Source organism: Acomys minous (genome assembly GCF_964271855.1).
Source record: "Acomys minous genome assembly, chromosome: 4".
Classification (NCBI taxonomy): domain Eukaryota; kingdom Metazoa; phylum Chordata; class Mammalia; order Rodentia; family Muridae; genus Acomys; species Acomys minous.
Genome location: NC_140486.1, coordinates 126954810 through 126972742, shown reverse-complemented (window position 1 = coordinate 126972742; position 17933 = coordinate 126954810). Strand labels below are relative to the sequence as shown.

The following is a 17933-nucleotide window of genomic DNA, read 5'->3' as shown; positions in this document are numbered from 1 at the left end:
AAATCCTGATGGTTTTGATACACGAGGTGTGCATTACCAAGGGTGAGCTGAATGTGAGTTCTTGGAGCCTAGCAGTTATGGCAGATGTAGGGGAGATCTGTGACTGTGAAAAGCCTTGTGGTATCTTGTGCTGTGAGACCTGAAGTGGCCTTTGTGAGCAGCTAAGAGCTGCAGGCTGCATCTCTGTTCAGTTGTAAGCCTGGCTTTCCCTGAGTATCCCTCACCGACCGTGAAGAGGCAGCATCCTGGCTCCTCCCTTGGTCTGGGCATCTCAGTGAGAAGCACCGCGTGGGGAATGCGTGCAGTTTTGTTGTTTGCCAGAAAACTCCAGGATCCATCTTTCCACTCCTCCCTCTCCCTCCTTTATGCCCCAATAACAGCTGATTTTAATTAGCTTTGTGAAATATTTAACCTATTTTGAGTGTGTGTGTGGGGGGGGGGCATGTAGCCAAGCCACAGCACACCAGTAGAAGTCAGAAGACACCTTTTAGGATTTGGTCCTCTCCTTCCGCTGGATGGGTTCCTGAGGTTAAATTTAGGCCTCGAGACTTGGTGGCAAGTGCCCTTACCCACTGAGCCATCCCACCAGCCCAAACTTTTAGTTTAACCTGAAATCATCTCACTTAAAATTATCGTGAAATTTGCCGGGTGTAGTGGTGCACACCTTTAATCCCAGCACGTGGGAGGCAGAGGCAGGCAGATTGCTGTGAGTTCAAGGCCAGCCTGGTCTATAAAGTGAGTCTAGGACAGCCAAGGCCACACAGAGAAACCCTGTCTCAAAAAGAAAGAAAGAAAGAAAGAAAAATTATTGCGAAACATGTATGATACAGCCTTTTAAACGTAAAAAGTACTGGAAATGCTACTGCTAGCATTTTGAGGATGAGCTAGTATTTGCACATTCATTGCTGTCCACATTTTTACACTAAATGCTATCATCTCTACTGTCTTTAGAATACTATGTTCTGGGCCTGGGGAGATGGCACAGTGGTTAAGAGCACTAGCTGCCCCAGATGCCCTCTTCTGGTGTGCATGAAGATAGAAAACTATGTCAAAATGATTTTAAAAAAAATTTATTGGGCTGGAGAGGTAGCTTAGAGGTTAAAAGCACTGACCGCACTTCCAGAGGTCCTGAGTTCAATTCCCACCAACCACATGGTGGTTCATAACCACCTATGATGAGATCTGGTGCCCTCTTCTGGCCTGCAGGCAGAATACTGTATGCATAATAAATAAATCTTTTAAAATATTTGTCTATTTACTACTATTTATACAGTGTTCTGCCTGCCTGCCAGAAGAGGAAATTAGATTATGGATGTGATCTGATGCGGTTGCTGGGAATTGAACTCAGAACCTCTGGAAGAACAGTCAGGGCTCTTAACCTCTGAGCCATCTCTCCAGCCCCAAAAAGTTTTGTTTTGGTTTTTTGTTTTGTTTTTCCAGACAGGGTTTCTCTGTGTAGCCCTATCTGCCCTGGACTCACTTTGTAGACCAGACTGGCCTCGAACTCACAGAGATCTGCCTGCTTCTGCCTCTCAAGTGTTGGGATTAAAGTCGTGCGCTACCACCACCTGTCCAAAATGATGTTTTTTAAAAACTAAAAATTCTCTTCATTTCTGCAGTTGTGGAACATTCTATTATATACATATGTTTCAGTCAGCCTCAGCTAGAACAGCATGCTACAGAGCAGGTGGTTTAAAGAGCCAGCCTGTCCTTCTCATGGTTTTGAGGTAGATCTAGGTACTGGCAGATTTAATGTCTTGTGAAGGAAGGTTCCTGTTCCTGGTTCACAGACAGCCTCCTCCTGTCTGTCTGCTCACATACTGTGTGTGGAGCAGTTGTTCTTTCTCTTTATGTAAGAATCTGATCCCATCTTGGGACTCCACCTTCATGACCTCATCTGACCCATGACCCATGACCTCCTACCTGTGACCTCCCCATGACCTTCCCTCCTAAATGCCATTGTGTTGACAAGGACATCGACACTTAAGTTATGCAGACCATAGGGACGTTCCATCCAGGCTATGACAGGGTGCTATGGCGAATGTTCATGTTCTTTGATTTTTACCTCCATTACAACATAGGGAAATGTTTTCCTGAGCTTGCGGTCTCTCTAGGCAGGCAGATCGCTGTGAGTTTGAGGCCAGCCTGGTGTACAAAGCGAGTCCAGGACAGCCAAGGCTAACACAGAGAGACCTTGTCTTGAAAAATCAAAAAGAAAAAAAAAAAAATAATAAATCCTGCATCTGGCTTTTGGCCGAGAAGAGATCTCATGGTCCATAGACCACAAGTGTGTGTATGATTGGGGAGCAGACTTTATTAGTAATATAAGTCTGGGAGAAGTCCAGGGGGAGTTTAGAGCTTCCACAGGGATGGTGCGACATAACACTTTAATGTGTGGTTCAAGAATGCTTAAAATCTGTTTGTTTACCGTGGCCTAAAACTGTTGGTTGCTTTTTAACAGTTCCACTCGCTGGCTCCCATGTACTACCGAGGGTCAGCCGCTGCCGTCATCGTCTATGACATCACTAAGCAGGTAAGAATGACTTCCCGCTTCAGGTGCCATGCGTGCTGGCTGTCCCCGAGACACGCCAGAGCAGACTGGGGCTTTGTGAGTCTTGCCAGCACCCGGGAGGCCTGGGAGTGTGGAGGGCAAGGACAGTGAAAGCTCTGCATCCTGTGTGTTTCACTCACAAAGCAGCTTTGATTTATCGTCTCAGTGACAAAACAGCAGGCACTTGTTTTAAAGCTGACCTTTCGTTTTTAGGCCTGTTTATTTTATTTTAGGGGAGGAATATTTTTGCCAGCATATATATCATACACTATGTGTGTGCCTGGTTCCCACAGAGGTCAGAAGAGGGCATTGGATCCTTTGGAACTCGAGTTACAGACGGTTATGAGTCACCGTGTGGGCGCCGTCTCTCCACCCCTAACACCGGGTGTCCGTAGAGGAAGGTCTTGGCTGCCGGCACTCTCCTTGAGAACACTTTAAGTTCTGCATCCTTTATCGTTAGAGGTTATCCTCTGTTAGTGCCTCGGCTGCACCACTCAGAGGTCAGAGGTAGCATTTATCCTTATAAAGGCAAAAACGTGTGCGCTTGTAGACTGTGATCCCCTTTATCTGAGGTTTGATTTTCTGCAGTCCTAGTTATTCAAGGTCAACTGCTGTCCAAAACTACTAAATGGAAAATTCCAGAAGCAATTTATAATCCAGAAGCAATAATAGAATAAGCAAAGTAGTATATTATTATGATTATTCTACCTTGTTGCTGTTAGTATCTCACTCTGCCTAATTGTTTACTTAAACCGTGCTTCAGGCGCTCATGCGACAGAAACACATGTTTCTAGGGTTGGGTACCAGGACCCTGGAATGTATCTCCTGCAGGTGGGACTAACAGGAATGTACTTTCCGGTATATTTTTTTTGATAAATAAGTGCTTTGGTTTGGCGCTGTTACTCCTGCCTCCAAGTCCTCTGCAATGCTGACTGTGTGCTGATTCGGTGTTGTGTGTGTGTTCCATGCCTTCTGACCTCTTCCACCAACATGTGCTGTCCACGCCGGCCTCTGCCCTAGAGGAAGGCTGTGAAGGGAGGGCAAGCCGGACCTAAACAAGCGCCTTTCTCCTGAAGTCAGCTCCAGCGCCCGCTGGCTCCTGCTGTCCTGGGTCCCACAGAGTCGGCCCTCTTATTTCCGGTTGGCGGTACTTAGTGAAGAAACCCACTAATGTGATTTTTAACTTCCTCAAGCTGTAACCTCAAAAGAAGGCATCTTAGCGAATGTTAACTAAGTGTCCCCTACAGACCTTTCTTTGAATTACAGGGTTCACATCTCTACGTGCTTGAAATGTATTGACAGGTCTTTTCAGTGACTCATCTTGTCTTTTGGACAGGATTCATTTCATACCTTGAAAAAGTGGGTTAAGGAGCTGAAAGAGCACGGGCCTGAAAACATCGTGATGGCGATTGCTGGGAACAAATGCGACCTCTCAGATATCAGGTCAGAGTACTTCAAATCTGTGCGTGCGTGCGTGCGTGTGTGCGCATGCATGTGTGTGTGTTTCACATCTCTCACCCCTAAATGTCTCTGACTAAAGTGGAATTATGTCTTTGCTTATGTTCATGCTTTAACTGATGGCCTCTCACTCGTGGTACCGGTGTGATATTATCCGACCAGAGTGGAATTTCAGGAGGATGATATAAACACAGCGGCCCTTACAGTGATGCATATTAAGTCAAGGGACCTATACATAGCACAGCTGCTTTGTAACCCTATATATTCTTCTTCTTAGCGTTACTGCTCATGGAGTTCTAGTAACACTTTTATATACAAACAGCCACAACATCCGTTTGTTTCAGATTTTAACCTAAGGACGTGGTCCAGTCTATATAACATTACTGTTTTGATACAACATCTGGATATGATACCCCAGGTGGCAATGGCTTATGGGACTTCCTTGGCCTTATGTCCTAGTCCTTTTTCTAATGGTTAGGTCAAATATGCCCAAGCTGGGTTTTTGTAAAACAAAGAAGCTCATTGGGCTTTGCCCAGGCTTTCAGAAACAGAACGCTGGTGGCTAAGGGTTCTGTTATAATACAACATGGTAGGGAAGTAGAAAAGAAACGGACAGCGCATGGCGAGTCAGGGGCCCAAGTCGATTCAAGGGCTAACGTCACTCTTTCTACAGCAACCCGTTCTTGCAGGAACTTAGCCGAGAGCCATGAGAGCTGCACTGATCCCTTCTGAGGCGTGTCCCCACCGTGACCTAGTCACCATCCGTCCCTCCACCACTCTTCTAGCTCATGAGCCTGGAGGAAGACGCTCACACCACATAACTGAACCGTAGCATGCAGAGAGTGGACGACAGGCTTGATGGCCTGCCTGTCCTCTTCAGCTAGCTGGCTTTGATGGCTTCAGGATGTTGTGCATTAGTTAGCCTGTCCCGTGACAGCTCCATCCCAATCTCCAGTAGATATCTGAAACCATGGATTACGTCATAACCAGTGTATGTTATGGTTGTTTTCTATATATACAAATCTATGATAAAATTTATTTTATAAAGACAGCTACAGCATGCTTCTGATTTAATTTCTAAATACAATTAAATGAAAACTAAATAAGCATTAAAAACGGGTTTTGCAATACTCCTTTAGGTGGCATTTGGCAAATTACTCTGTTGCCTCATGTATGCAAACATGCTGTATCACATTGCATCAGGTTGGTTTTATAATTCCTGTGAAAACACCACCTAATCGCTTATTTTTCTGGGGGTGGGACAAATCTTTAAACTCTCCACACTTAGTTCAGATATTCTCTTCCTTTACTGTAATCCTGAAACAGCTTTTTGGTTAGTGTTTCCTGAACTGGGTGGTGGGTTGGGCAGAGTCCGCTTTGCTGAAAGAAGTGTTGTCTGCAGATGTTCCGACGTGCGCCACACATCACACATATGCAGCTAAGACGAGCATGTAAACAACCCCGCCATCCACTGCCAAGTGTAAATTCACTCCCTACCAGCTATCCCCAAAGGATGTGGAACCCCCGGGGCCTCCCAGGTGGCACACCAGCCTTTCTGCTTCAGTGGTTTGGCCTCAGTGAGATCTGAATCCAGCTTGTCAAGCTCCCACGGGTGTTCGCAGTGTGAGACATAAAGCTTTTGTTGTCCACACAGTCATTCGAGACGGCACCTGTTTTGTTTGATTACGCAACAAAGGAAATGACCTTTGTTTATAATTCTCCTTCAAACCTACGAATAGGTCAGTAAGAAAGACGAATTTATTTTTCCTTTCAAAAAGAATTGATGAACCAGTTTGTTTGTTTGTTTGTTTGTTTGTTGTTTGTTTATGTGTGCACCTGCCATGGCATGCTTGTAGAGGTCAGAGACAGCTTAATGGCAGTTGGCCCTTCTGCCGTGAGGATTGAACTTGGGTCATCAGACTTGGCGGCAACGCACTTTTACTCTCTGAGCCATCTCACCAGCTCTGTCTGGGTTTTTTGAGGTTTGTTTTATGGCTCAGCACATACAGTATCCTAAAGAATGTTCCGTGGACGCCTCAGGCCGGGAAGGTACTTCTTCCTCCTCCTCCTCCTCCTCCTCCTCCTCCTCTTCCTTCTTGTGTCTGTGGTGTGCATACATATGTGTGTGCTTGTTTACATGTGTGCAAGTGCATGTGGAGGTGAGAAGCCCACGGCAAGTGTCTTATACATTGAAGCAAGATGTTTGCCGGTTCGTCTGGCATAGGTAGCCAGCTTGCCCTTGGGATGCATTTCCACCTTGCAAATGCAAGGATGTACACATGGAAGTCAGAGGATGACAGGAGGGAATTGGCTCTCTCCATCAGCCCTGAGATCAAATCCAGAGCATCAGGCTTGGCAGCAGGTACCTTTACCCACTGAGCTATCTTGCTGCCCACCTTCTCTCCCTTATGGAATTTCATATGTAGCTCAGAATGGCCTTGAACTTCTAACTCTTCTGCGCCAGCCCACTGACTGCTGCTAGGGATACAGCAGGTTACTATTGTGACTGCCTTCTTACGGCAGTGATGGGCTGGGTGGGGCCACACATCAAGATGAGTGTCCTCCTTGGTTGCTCACTACCTTATTCCTTTGTTTGTTTGCTTGCTTGCTTGCTTGCTTTTTTAGGTTTTTGTTTGTTTGTTTGTTTTTGTTGTTTTGATTTTTCAAGACAGGGTTTCTCCGTGTAGCCTTGGCCGTCCTGGACTCGCTGTGTAGACTTGCTGGCCTCGAACTCACAGCAATCTGCCTGCCTCCGCCTTTCGAGTGCTGGGATTAAAGGTGTGCACCACCACCACCTGGCTATTTTTGTTTTTTTAACTTCAATGTGGGGATCCGAACTCAGGTCCTCATGCCTGTGCAGCACAGCTTTACTAACTGAACCATCTCTAACTGCCTTAGGGTGTTATTTCTTATATGTACATGTGACTCTAATTATATCAATACAATTTTCAGTAAATAAACTTTTGATATAGATGGAAAAAACTATAGTGGTAAGTGTATGTGTGTGTATATTACACATGCATACATTTATCTATTCAGCAAGACTTCTGAGGAGAGTCTATTTGACTGACATTTTGCCAGCAAGCTGAGTTAAGTGACTAATTTGACTATCCCAACATACACAAAAGGGTACAAAAGAGATACAAAATAATGTTATTAAAAGCTGGCACTTGGATTGGAGAGATGGCTCAGTTGTTAAGAGCACTGCCTGCTCTTCCAGAGGTCCTGAGTTCAACTCCCAGCAACCCCACAACCACATGGTGGCTCACAACCATCTGTAATGTAATATGGCGCCCTCTTCTGGTGTGCAGGTGTAAATGCAGATAGAGCACTCATACATTAAATAAATAAATAAATAGGGGGAAAAGTCTGGCACTTAAAGCTTATTTGAAGCCTCAGTCACACATACACACACACACACACACACACACACACACGCACGCACGCACAAGCACACACATGCACCACCACTACTAAGAAAAACAACTCTAAAAGAAGAAAGGGGAAGCCTGCTATATTGGTCTTTGTCCAGAGTATGTGTGTCTCCCTGAGACAGAAATAGTCTGGCAAGTGACAGGGCCTGGGAACCTAGTGGGCACCCGCCTGTGGAGGGCTCTCTGTGGCAGGAGAATCTAGCAGTTGGCCAGCCAATCTGGCTGCTCTAGATTCTGCCTGCTGGCATGGCTCTCCCAGGGAGTGAGCCAAATCTGCAGGTCTCAGACCTTATTCCAACCCTGAGCTCATTTTACTCTAATCCCGAAGCGCTTTGCTTTTCCATCATTCCCAGGAAACTGGGTGTTTCATTGGGGGCTATAGAGCTCTGTCTGGCTCTCTGTCCTCTGTTTCCTTCTCTCCCTGTATAAATGACCCGAAGCTATCATCTAGCAGACATTGGTGGTGTAAGCTTGTTCTCCCGGCAGAGGAGCTGTGCACAGCATGTTTTGAGAGTGTGCTGGGCTGGAAGTGGATTTAGCAGATCCTGTGTGAGGCATTGAGAGCAGGGGGCTGGGCAGAAGAGTCACTGGTTCCTCAGCCAGTGTGCGCCATGTGCGTGTGCCGCCCAGAGGACAGTAGAGGTTAACTAGTCCTCAACTAAAATACCCAGGATCAGGGCACTTTGGAGCTCAGATTTCAGAATTATTTTCATATACATGAAGTACTGCTTTGGGGATAGAACCTGAGTCTAAATTCATAGACCTTACTGACACAACCAGAAAATAATTTTATATAACACTGTACACCTTTTTTTTTTTTAATGCATAAAACTGTGTGGTATTGAGTTTTCTACTTACCATGTTGGTGTTTGGAAAAGCTTCTGGTTTCTGGGCTTTTTTGGATGTTCAGCTTAGGGCTGCTCAGCCTGTCTAAAAGGCCTGTCCTGCTGCTCAGGGTGAAAGGCCCAGGCAGCTCAGCATGGCCAGCTCAGCTCCTGATCTTACTGAGAGATTGTCCTAACTTGCCTGGAAGATCTAAACAAAACCCTCCCCCTACTGAGCGGTGGGAAGAATATACGAGGACCAGAACCGAAGTGAGCATGGCTGTTATGGGCGAGGGGTAGCCGTGCCACTTGCACTCACAGGGGCTGCAGTTGCTGGTGGAAAACAGGGCCAGTAAACATTCCATCATGGATGGGGAGGGATGCGTGGGTCCCTGCCCCACGGCAGTGGAGCCCCAGTGAGCCCCAGGGAAGATTACAAGCCTGACTCTTTCCTGTTAGAACCTGTTCTATAAGCACCTAGGGGTTCCTGAAGTACCCCACCCTGTGTTAAGGAGACCCCAGCCTCCAGCAAACGACCTTCAATCATACCTGGAAGTTCTTCCCCCACCCATAGATAATTAAGTACTGTGTTCTCTTCTTGTTTGTTTGTTTTCAGGTTTTGTTTTTTTTTTTAAGACAGGGTTTCTCTGTGTAGCCTTGGCTGCCATGGAATCACTCTGTAGGAACTCACAGAGCTCCTCCTGCCCCTGCCTCCTGAGTGCTGGGATTAAAGGCATGTACCACCACCACCTGGCTTGTGTTCTCTTATTGTGTTAGGCCCCTGTGGTACTGCATGTAAATCAAGTGTCCTGGCTGGGCGTAGTGGCACACGCCTTTGAGGCCAGCCTGGTCTACAAAATGAGTCTAGGACAGCCCAGGCTACACAGAGAAACCCTGTCTTGAAAAAACAAAACAAACCAACAACCAACAACAACAAAAAAACCAAAACAAACAAACAAAATATCCTGGCCTTATCAAATCAGACACAGTCACCCACAGACCCCTCCCCACTGCCCAAGGTTTATAAATAAAGGTTGGCTGGCTTGCTCTCTCATGCTTGCACCATCTCTCTAGCATAGCTGTCTGAGACTCTACTTATTTTGGGGGAGAACTGCCACTGGACACCCAGGGCTTGACTGCCTGGCCTGTGTCTCACTGGACCTACCTGCCAGCCAGTTTCGGGCTTGTGCCCATTTCCTCTGCCATGCTTAGCACAGCACAAAGGGCTGTAACACTCTGTTATCATCATGGGCTTGTGAGGCTCCCTGGTCTCCACTGCCCTCTGATAACAGCAATCTCATTCTGAAAGAGCTAAGCTGTAACACTGTAGAAAACTCTTTCCACTCCCTGGTCTCCACTGCCCTCTGATAACAGCAATCTCATTCTCAAGGAGCTAAGCTGTAACACTGTAGAAAACTCTTTCCGCACCCCGGCCCAGTGCTGGCCTTGACCTAAAGTGCTCCAGCCATCCCTGAGAGAAAGGGGACCTGTGATCTTGAGATCTGTCTGTTCCTATCCAGAAACACCTGGAGCGCCCACTGGACGAAGACACCAGGCCACCTACAGGTACACTGAGTGACACACCTATAGTCCGCACATCTGTTTCACACACATATACACACATGCAGTCCCCACACACATACACACAGAGAGGGGGAGACACATTGGCTTTTACAAGTGTTCCCAAGGGCAGTGAAGCCAGTATCCTCCAGTGCCACAGTTAGAGAAGTGTGTAGCCTGCTCTCCTACCCTTGGCCTGTAAGCCAGAATTGTCCCCTCGTATTTTCTTTACAAGCCAGGCCATTTTTACAAGCAAGCCTTGACCTGTATCAGCGGGAAGTTGCCCGACCAAGCACTTGGGGAATAAAGGGGCCCTTTTCCTCTCAGGTGGTGAGAAGTGAGCTTGAGGGGACCTTGTCACTGATCTCTTCTGGCCAGGATTCCTGGGGACTGCGACAGTCATGTTACCGCCCCTATGGCATGACCGTCTTTAGGCTCCACTGTAGTGCGATGGCTTCAGAGAGGGGCCTGAGAGAGGTTGCTGGGGCTGCTGCCGTGGGTGTGTCAGGAATCTGTTATTGGAATGCAGGCAAGCCGGGCGTGGTGGCGCACGCCTGTAATCCCAGCACTTGGGAGGCAGAGGCAGGCGGATCCCTATGAGTTCGAAGCCAGCCTGGTCTACAAAGGTTGTCCAGGACAGCCAGGGCTACACAGAGAAACCCTGTCTCGTAACATCAAAAAATAAAAAATAAAAATAAAAAAAAGGAATGCAGGCTGTTCACCAATGACAGGCATTGGGAGTAGAGTGAGAATAAGACCTATAGGCAAGAAGAAAGAAATTGGTTTGCCTAGTTCTCAGTCACCCAGTTGCCAGATAGGTTTGCGTGATGACTTTCTGTGCAGCAAAGGACTGTGGGAACTAAAGGAACAGGACATGGGACGGGTCTCAGAGCTGTCAGAAGCTTGTGAGAAGCAGCTCACAAGCAAGCAAGACTGCATTTACTCCCCGCCTTCACTCCCCCTCACAGAGTGCAGACAAGGCAAGGACATCCCCCAGGGCAGAGGAATTCAGGAAGGGGCCTGACAGGAAAAGCTGGGATAATGTGCCTTCTGCGGGGCTGTGGCATGGTGTGCCTCTCTAAGGCTCTGGTGGGTGAGTCCTGTCAGGGGAGGAGTAAGAAAGGGTGATCTGGGTAGGAAGAAATCCCGGCAGCAGCAATTTCCCTGCCAGCACCAGAGGTGGGGCGAGCTTGGGTGCTGTGAAAGGAGAGGGGCCCATGAAGAACATGTGTGTGAGCATGGTGCCTTGTGGGGAGGGTGAGAGAGACAGAAGGTGTGTGGACAGTGTGCTGAGTGGCCAAGCCTTACATGCTGAGCCAGCATGGCAGGCAGTACCCTGTCCTCTCCTGACCTGCGCTGGTCTCCTTCTAATCACTGTGTTACAGCAGGATGCTGCCCAGTCATGATAAAAAACCAGTTTTCTGACCTTGAGGTGAGGGTGAGCGGAGAGAGGTGGGTCTCTGAGTCAGCTCCCGATGGTCAACGCTTCCTGTGCAGTCAAGAGCTAAAAAAGGGGACTTCCTGTACCACAGGCCACATGGGCTAGGGCAGCAGACCACCTGAAGCCCTGTCATTGTACATTTTAATAAAGTTGACATTTCTAGAAGATTAAAAATACGCTCAGAATAGTTGGTTCTTATTACCACCCCACCCTCAGCTCTCTTTGAATTATACTAAGTAAACATTTTCTTTCTTTCTTTTTTTTTTTTTTTTTTGAGACAGGGTTTCTCTGTGTAGCCTTGGCTGTCCTGGAGTCACTGTGTAGACCAGGCTGGCCTCGAACTCACAGCGATCCACCTGCCTCTGCCTCCCGAGTGCTGGGATTAAAGGCGTGCACCACCACGCCCGGCCAAGATTTTCTAAAATACATTTTTACTTACTTATTTGCAGTTAAATATTTTGCTAAAAATTAAAATGTAGCCAGGAGTAGGGGCACATGCTTTTAGTCCCAGCACTCAAGAGGCAGAGGCTGGTGGATCGCTGTGAGTTCCAGGCCAGCCTAGTCTATAAAGGGTGTCCAGGCCAGCCAAGACTACACAGAGAAACCCTGTCTCGAAAAACAAAATATAAATAAAAAATAAATAAAATAAAAATGCTTGATTTCTTACAAGCAACCTTAAAAGCTATCCTAGTCTTCAATGGGTCAAAATTATTATTTTTTTAAATAAGCAAACCAAATAACAGAAGTTGAAATCCTAGATAACAAAAATCCAACGTATTGTAAATGCCAACGGCACAAAGCCAAAACAACAACAACAACTAAACACCAGGAAGTCCAGACATGCAGCAAGCCTTAATGTCTGCAGCGCTCTCCTCACGAGAGATGATAAGGTGGCTTGTGCTGCTGCAGAGTATGGCCTGTACTCAAGATGCCCGTGGTCCAGCCTTCACTGATGCTGTATCCAAAACAGAAGGGGAGTGGCTGAACATAGAGCCTCTGGGAGCCCAGAGAACAGGGCTGCAATCTCTCTTCAATTTCAGAGCATTCTTAAAGGGGAATCTATAAAATACTGATATGTGTCTAAAGACTGACATGGTTAAAAAAGAAAAGAAAAGAAAAGAGCAGTTGTGTCACGGTGTCACACAGCCTTTGTCTCTGGCTCTGGTCACTTCTCTCTGGTGACCTATCTCCTATGAGAATCATGTTTTGTTTGCCTCGTGCCTCAGCGTCCGTCACTGTATTTCTCAGCACTGGATTGTTTAGACTTGCCCACTTTTGAGTTTTATGTAAACGGCCTAATGCGTTGTTGTGTGATGACTTGTTTCCTGTTCAAAAGCAGCTTGTGAGGATCACCCAGCGGGTGCGTGCAGGCCGTCGCCTGCTGTCTGGCCGTGGGTCTGTTTTATGTGTTTACTCATCCTACCCCTGACCACATCAGGTCAGCCCTGAACATGGGTTGCGTGGCCTCATCCATATCCCACAGTGCTAGGCTTAAGCACATCTCTAGACTGCAGAGTGTAGCGATTTCATTGCTGGCTCATAAGATGTGTGCGTGCTCAGTTTTATGAGGTATCGCTAGTGCTTGCCAGAGTGGACACCTGCAGCCTGTGAGACTGCTTGTTCTCTCATACTGGCTGAGCCTTGTGAGCTTTGGGTGTGTAGGGGAGGTGTCTGATAGTAATTTTAGTTCACATTTGCTTCGTTACCAGTGCAGGGGGCAGCTTTTCATGTATCCGCTGGCCACTAAAGTGTGCTCTTCTTGTGTGAGATGTCTGTTCAAATCATTCCCGGGCTTTCTGTGTGTGGGTAATTTTGATCTTAGTTATTGTGGCTTTAAAAACACATGTACTCAATGGTTTTCAGTGTGTGTTTAAAATATCTTCTTCAAGGGGCCGGGAGAGATGCTCAAGGGACAAAGTGCCTGCTGTACAGGCATGGGTTGTTCTGATCCTAACATCCAGGTTTAAACAAGTTGGCATGGTTGCAAGCCTTTAGTTCAAGGGTTGGAGGAAAAGGAGACGGGGAGATCCGAGGAGCTCACTGGCCACATGGACGAGCCAGTGAGTGAGCACTTGGCTCAGTGAAAGGCCTTGTGTCAGAAGATAAGGTGGCACACAGTGGAGGAAGATGGCCCACACCAACCCCTGGCCTCCATGTGCACACAGGCACACGTAACTACACAATGCTACACACACACACACACACACACACACACACACACACACACACACACAACCCCCTCAGGGTTAGGTCTGAGCTCTCCACTTTATCTTGTACCTAGTTGCTTCATTATCACTTCCTTACATTCTATGGTAGATGATTTATCAACTCTTCCCCACTGTAGGGTTTCCTTTGGGTGGTTTTTTTCTTCTCCTCCCACAAGGTTTCTCTGTGTAGCCTTGGCTGTCCTGGACTCGCTTTGTAGACCAAGCTGCCTTTGAACTCACAGCGATCCACCTGCCTCTGCCTTCTGAGTGCTGGGATTAAAGGCGTGCGCCACCACCGCCCGGCCACTCTGTCGTCTTTAAGGAGTACTTTTGGTCCCAGAGAAGTTGTAACCGTAGGGATAAAGATCTGTAATGGTAGTTTCTCAGTTAGAAAGCAGCAATATGGTTTTTTGATCCAACTATTCCAGTTTCGGCCACTAGGAGTCCTTCCCTGTTGTCTCTGGTGTCCTGGTGACAGTGTCCTACTTCTTTCTCGCACAGTAAGTTGCTCCAGGCTTGTCTTGTATGTACTTTCCACTAAAAGGCGCTGCTTTCTTTCATTAGAAAATGGCAGCCATGGGGCCTGGGCGGTGGTGGCCCACGCCTTTAATCCCAGCACTAGAGAGGTAGAGGCAGGCGGATCGCTGAGAGTTTGAGGCCAGCCTGGTCTACAAAGGGAGTCCAGGACAGCCAAAGCTACACAGAGAAACCCCGTCTCAAAAAACCAAACCAAACCAAACAAACACAAAAAAGGAAATGGCATTAAAATCCAGTCTGATTTCATGTGTGCTTAGTGCTGTCATTGCTTTTCTGTCCTTTAAATGAGCAGAGCTAGGAAATACACCGATGCATGTTAACTGAAGTACAGCTGCCCACGTCTAAGAGAAACAACTGTTCCTGTTGGTGCCCTTGAGCCGCAGGCTTCATCCTAGCCTTGGAGATCAGTGGAAAGACTGTTTCAAAACTGTTGTCATTGAGCAGAATCCCTCCCTAGCTTTTGTTTTTAATGATTTTCTTAGAATATAAAGTTACTTTGTTTTCCTTTCAGAAACTCCTGCCCAGGAGTTTCAGAGTTTAGAGTATAACTTCTGTTAGGAGCTAAATTTTCCTTAGTAATAAGTTCTTTTTTAAGCTTTATTTTGTGTGTGAGGGTTTAACCTGCATGAGTGTATGTGCACCACTTGTGTGCCTTGTGCCTAATAGGTCATCAGATCCCCTGGAGCTGTTTAGCTCATCCAGTTCCTTGGGGGTAAATTCAATCCTAGTTTCAGGACATCTCCAATTTCTCCTCACACTGCATCAACAGCTACCAGGAGCAGCAGGGTGGGTGGGTGGGTGGGGAGCACTAGCAGCCTGCTGCTTTCTCAGAGCCCCCAGCCTCTCTTTGGGTCTGGCTTTTATCCCCACTGACAAAGACCAGGCCCCCACACGAGGCACTTCCCAGCTGACAAACATCACATACCCTCTCAGGAGGCAGTGATCAGCTGTGGACAAACTGGAGCAGCCTCCATATGCCACACATGGGATTAAAACAAAAACATGTTTACATAGAAACCAAAAATTCCATACCGTATGTATGTATGTATGTATGTATGTATGTATGTATGTATGTATGTATGTGTTTTAAGGTGAGTGGGAATGTTAGCTGGCAAGCAAATCCTCGTAGTCTGACAATATCTTTGTGTCCACCCTCTAGAGTTGAGGTTTCAGGCGCGCCCCACTATGCTTTTATGTAGGCCGTGGGGATCATATGGACACAACAAGCACACACACTGTTCCAACCCTTGACGACACATTCATCCCCCGTCACCTCAGCCTACGCTCGCTGTCGACCAGACACAGCTGTCAGTCGGTGCGCTGCTCTTCGTAAGCCTACATCCACAGAAGGCTCCGTGTGAAGAGATGAAACAGAGCCAGAGTGAGGAAGGAGCTTACCCCAGGCCTTGAACTGGCAGGGCCTGGCTTTAAACCTGTCACCAGCTCCAGACCCTGTGAAATGACAACCCTGAACCAGGACAGGGAATGGCGTCCAAGCTATGGAGAGGAGAACTGGTCTAATCAAGACTCTGGAACTCACAACTCTCCCGGGGGTGGGGGTGGGTGGGGTGGGGTGGGGGTGGGGGGGTTTCTCCAGCCTCTTCAGGGCGAGCCAGCATTTGTTTGAGAAAGGGTCTTTGGAGGAAAAGGGATGACTGATTCTCTTAAGAGAACCCATGTTTTTCCACAGTCTTTCTTCTATTTCAAATTCTAATATTCCTCATGAGAAACCATCCGTTTAAGCCTGTGGCTAAGAACCCGACACCACTGGCTGGAATCTGACACCAGGGATTTGGCCTCAGGTGACAACCTCAGTAAGCAGGGCAGACCTCATGGGAACAGCCGTTCTCCCCAGGGTGCCCATGTCCCTCGACCGGAAGGGCTTACTTAGATCTTTGCAGCAGGGCATTGTCCAATTAGATGCTTACTTTGAAGGTGGCGAATATTCTTCCTTTTTCAAAAAGGAGTTGATTTGGGTTTTTAGTTCAGAGCTGAGGATTTTGCTGAGTTCAGCATTGTCAACGCGGCTTCATCTGTGTGTCCCGCAGACATTGTGGGTATTTGGAAAACATGCACACTCATGAGAGTATGCCTCTCAGCAGTGTTTGAGGGGATGGGCAGGCATGAGGAGCCACTTCATGGCAAATGGGACCTCTGCAGACTTAACACCCCCACACACACTCAGCCCCAGCCCCACCCCCTCACTGCCCCCCACCCCCCTACCCCCCCACCTCCGCTGTCCTCCTCCACTGAGTTGGTGGAATGTTGTGAACTATTCCTGCTGCTTTGGCTGAATGCTTTAAATGTGGGATGGTTTTGATGAAAATAGCCCCACTAGGCATTTAACGGGCGGGCGTCACTGTTTCTGTGTTATTGGGGGCAGCTTGGCCTTTCTTTTTATTTTACATTTATTTATCATGTGTGTGTGTGTGTGTGTGTGTGTGTGTGTGTGTACATATACGTGTATGTAAATACCACAGCAGCACATGTGTGGAAGACAGTGGAAAAACCTGAGGGAGCCTGTTTTCTCCTTCCACTATGTGGGTCCCAGGGACTGAACTCAAGGTGCCTGGCTTTGTGGCAAGCAGCTTAACAAGCTGAGCCATGTGTGGGTCCTTGGTTGGTCCTTTAAACTCAATCTTGGAATGACTGGTAGAGAAAACAAAAGTGCAGCGCACAATATTTAAGTGAGATGCTAAGTGCTCTATCCTAGGAGTGTAACAGAGTGTAAAGTGCATAGTTCTTGCTCACACAGAGTTTAAGAACTCGAGTGTGCATGCTAGAAATCATGAGGTCCAGTTTGAGGAAAAGTTCCTATCTGTTGTTGCGTTTCTGTTTTTCTACCCAGAATGGTGTCTGAGCAGTGGCTGTTTTGTCACAGCTTTCGTATGTTCATTTTGATTTCTAAACCCTTGGCTTCATAGTATTTAAAACACAGCAAACTGGGTGCTTCAGAGCACCCCTCACCCGGGGTCACTCTCCAGCTTATAAGCACACAGGACACTTCGTGGAAGCATGCTACTGTGCTAAATTCTAAGGCTTATCCAGAGAAGAGACTGCTAGTTCAAAGATCTGGGGTACGGGGCTCTTTGTGTCTGGCAAGCTCAAAACTCACACTGGTGTAGGTGTGCGATGCTGGAAGAGCTCGGAGTATGTCTGGAGAGGGTCTTGGGTGGTTTTGTTCCATCTCCTGAACACGCCTCAGAAGACACAGATGGTGCAGGTGATCTGCACGGACTCGTCCCATGCCGTGGTTCTCCCATCAGCAGTGCTTGCACATCACACACACACACACACACACACACACAAATACATGTGCGTGCACACACGAACACATGTACATGCTCTCTCAGCACTCTGACACCGCCTGTTAGTGAGTGTTTTGATCATGGTTTGTCCGTGGGGTGAGCAAATACCATGAGGTCCATTCTCGTGGGAATTGTCTCTCACTGTTAGGAGGAGTGGAAAAAGCAAGGTTATTTCCTGATAAGTATGAGAGTAGGCAATCTGTGTCTACACATGAGTAACAGCCGGTGAGAAAGAGGAAACCTTCTCTTCAATTGTGAGAGCAGCGTATGGTTAAGATGCCTAATTTTGCCTTTTTGTGTAGATGTGATATTTTAACTTTTGAAAATTTAAATCTTAGGAATGAATTCAGGCAAGAAATGAGGTGGCCTCAACAGATGAAGCATCACAGCCCCATTGCAGGTCATGAGCGAAGAATTAAGTGAAAATAATCCATATTTTTCCTTGGGTGGGATGACTCAGCCTTATAAAGATGCCAGTTTGCTCAAAGGTAACCCATGAACCCACTAAGGCATCAGACCAGTTACCCAAATACCTGCACACGAGCAATTTCAGAATAGTCCTTTAAAAAAGTATCTAGAAACAACAGACAGACAAAGGGTTCTATTTGGGTGG

At 47.2% G+C, this 17933-nt stretch overlaps 1 protein-coding gene across 1 annotated transcript in view; it reads left to right on the top strand.

Annotated features, from left to right (window-relative positions):
* The window catches only part of RAB31 (RAB31, member RAS oncogene family), a 113843-nt gene that overhangs the window by 74594 nt on the left and 21316 nt on the right, over positions 1-17933 (top strand). Inside the window, exons 4-5 of the mRNA XM_084778183.1 lie at positions 2462-2533; positions 3888-3994. Coding sequence (XP_084634309.1) covers positions 2462-2533; positions 3888-3994 — 179 coding nt within the window. The remainder of the gene's footprint in view (positions 1-2461; positions 2534-3887; positions 3995-17933) is intronic.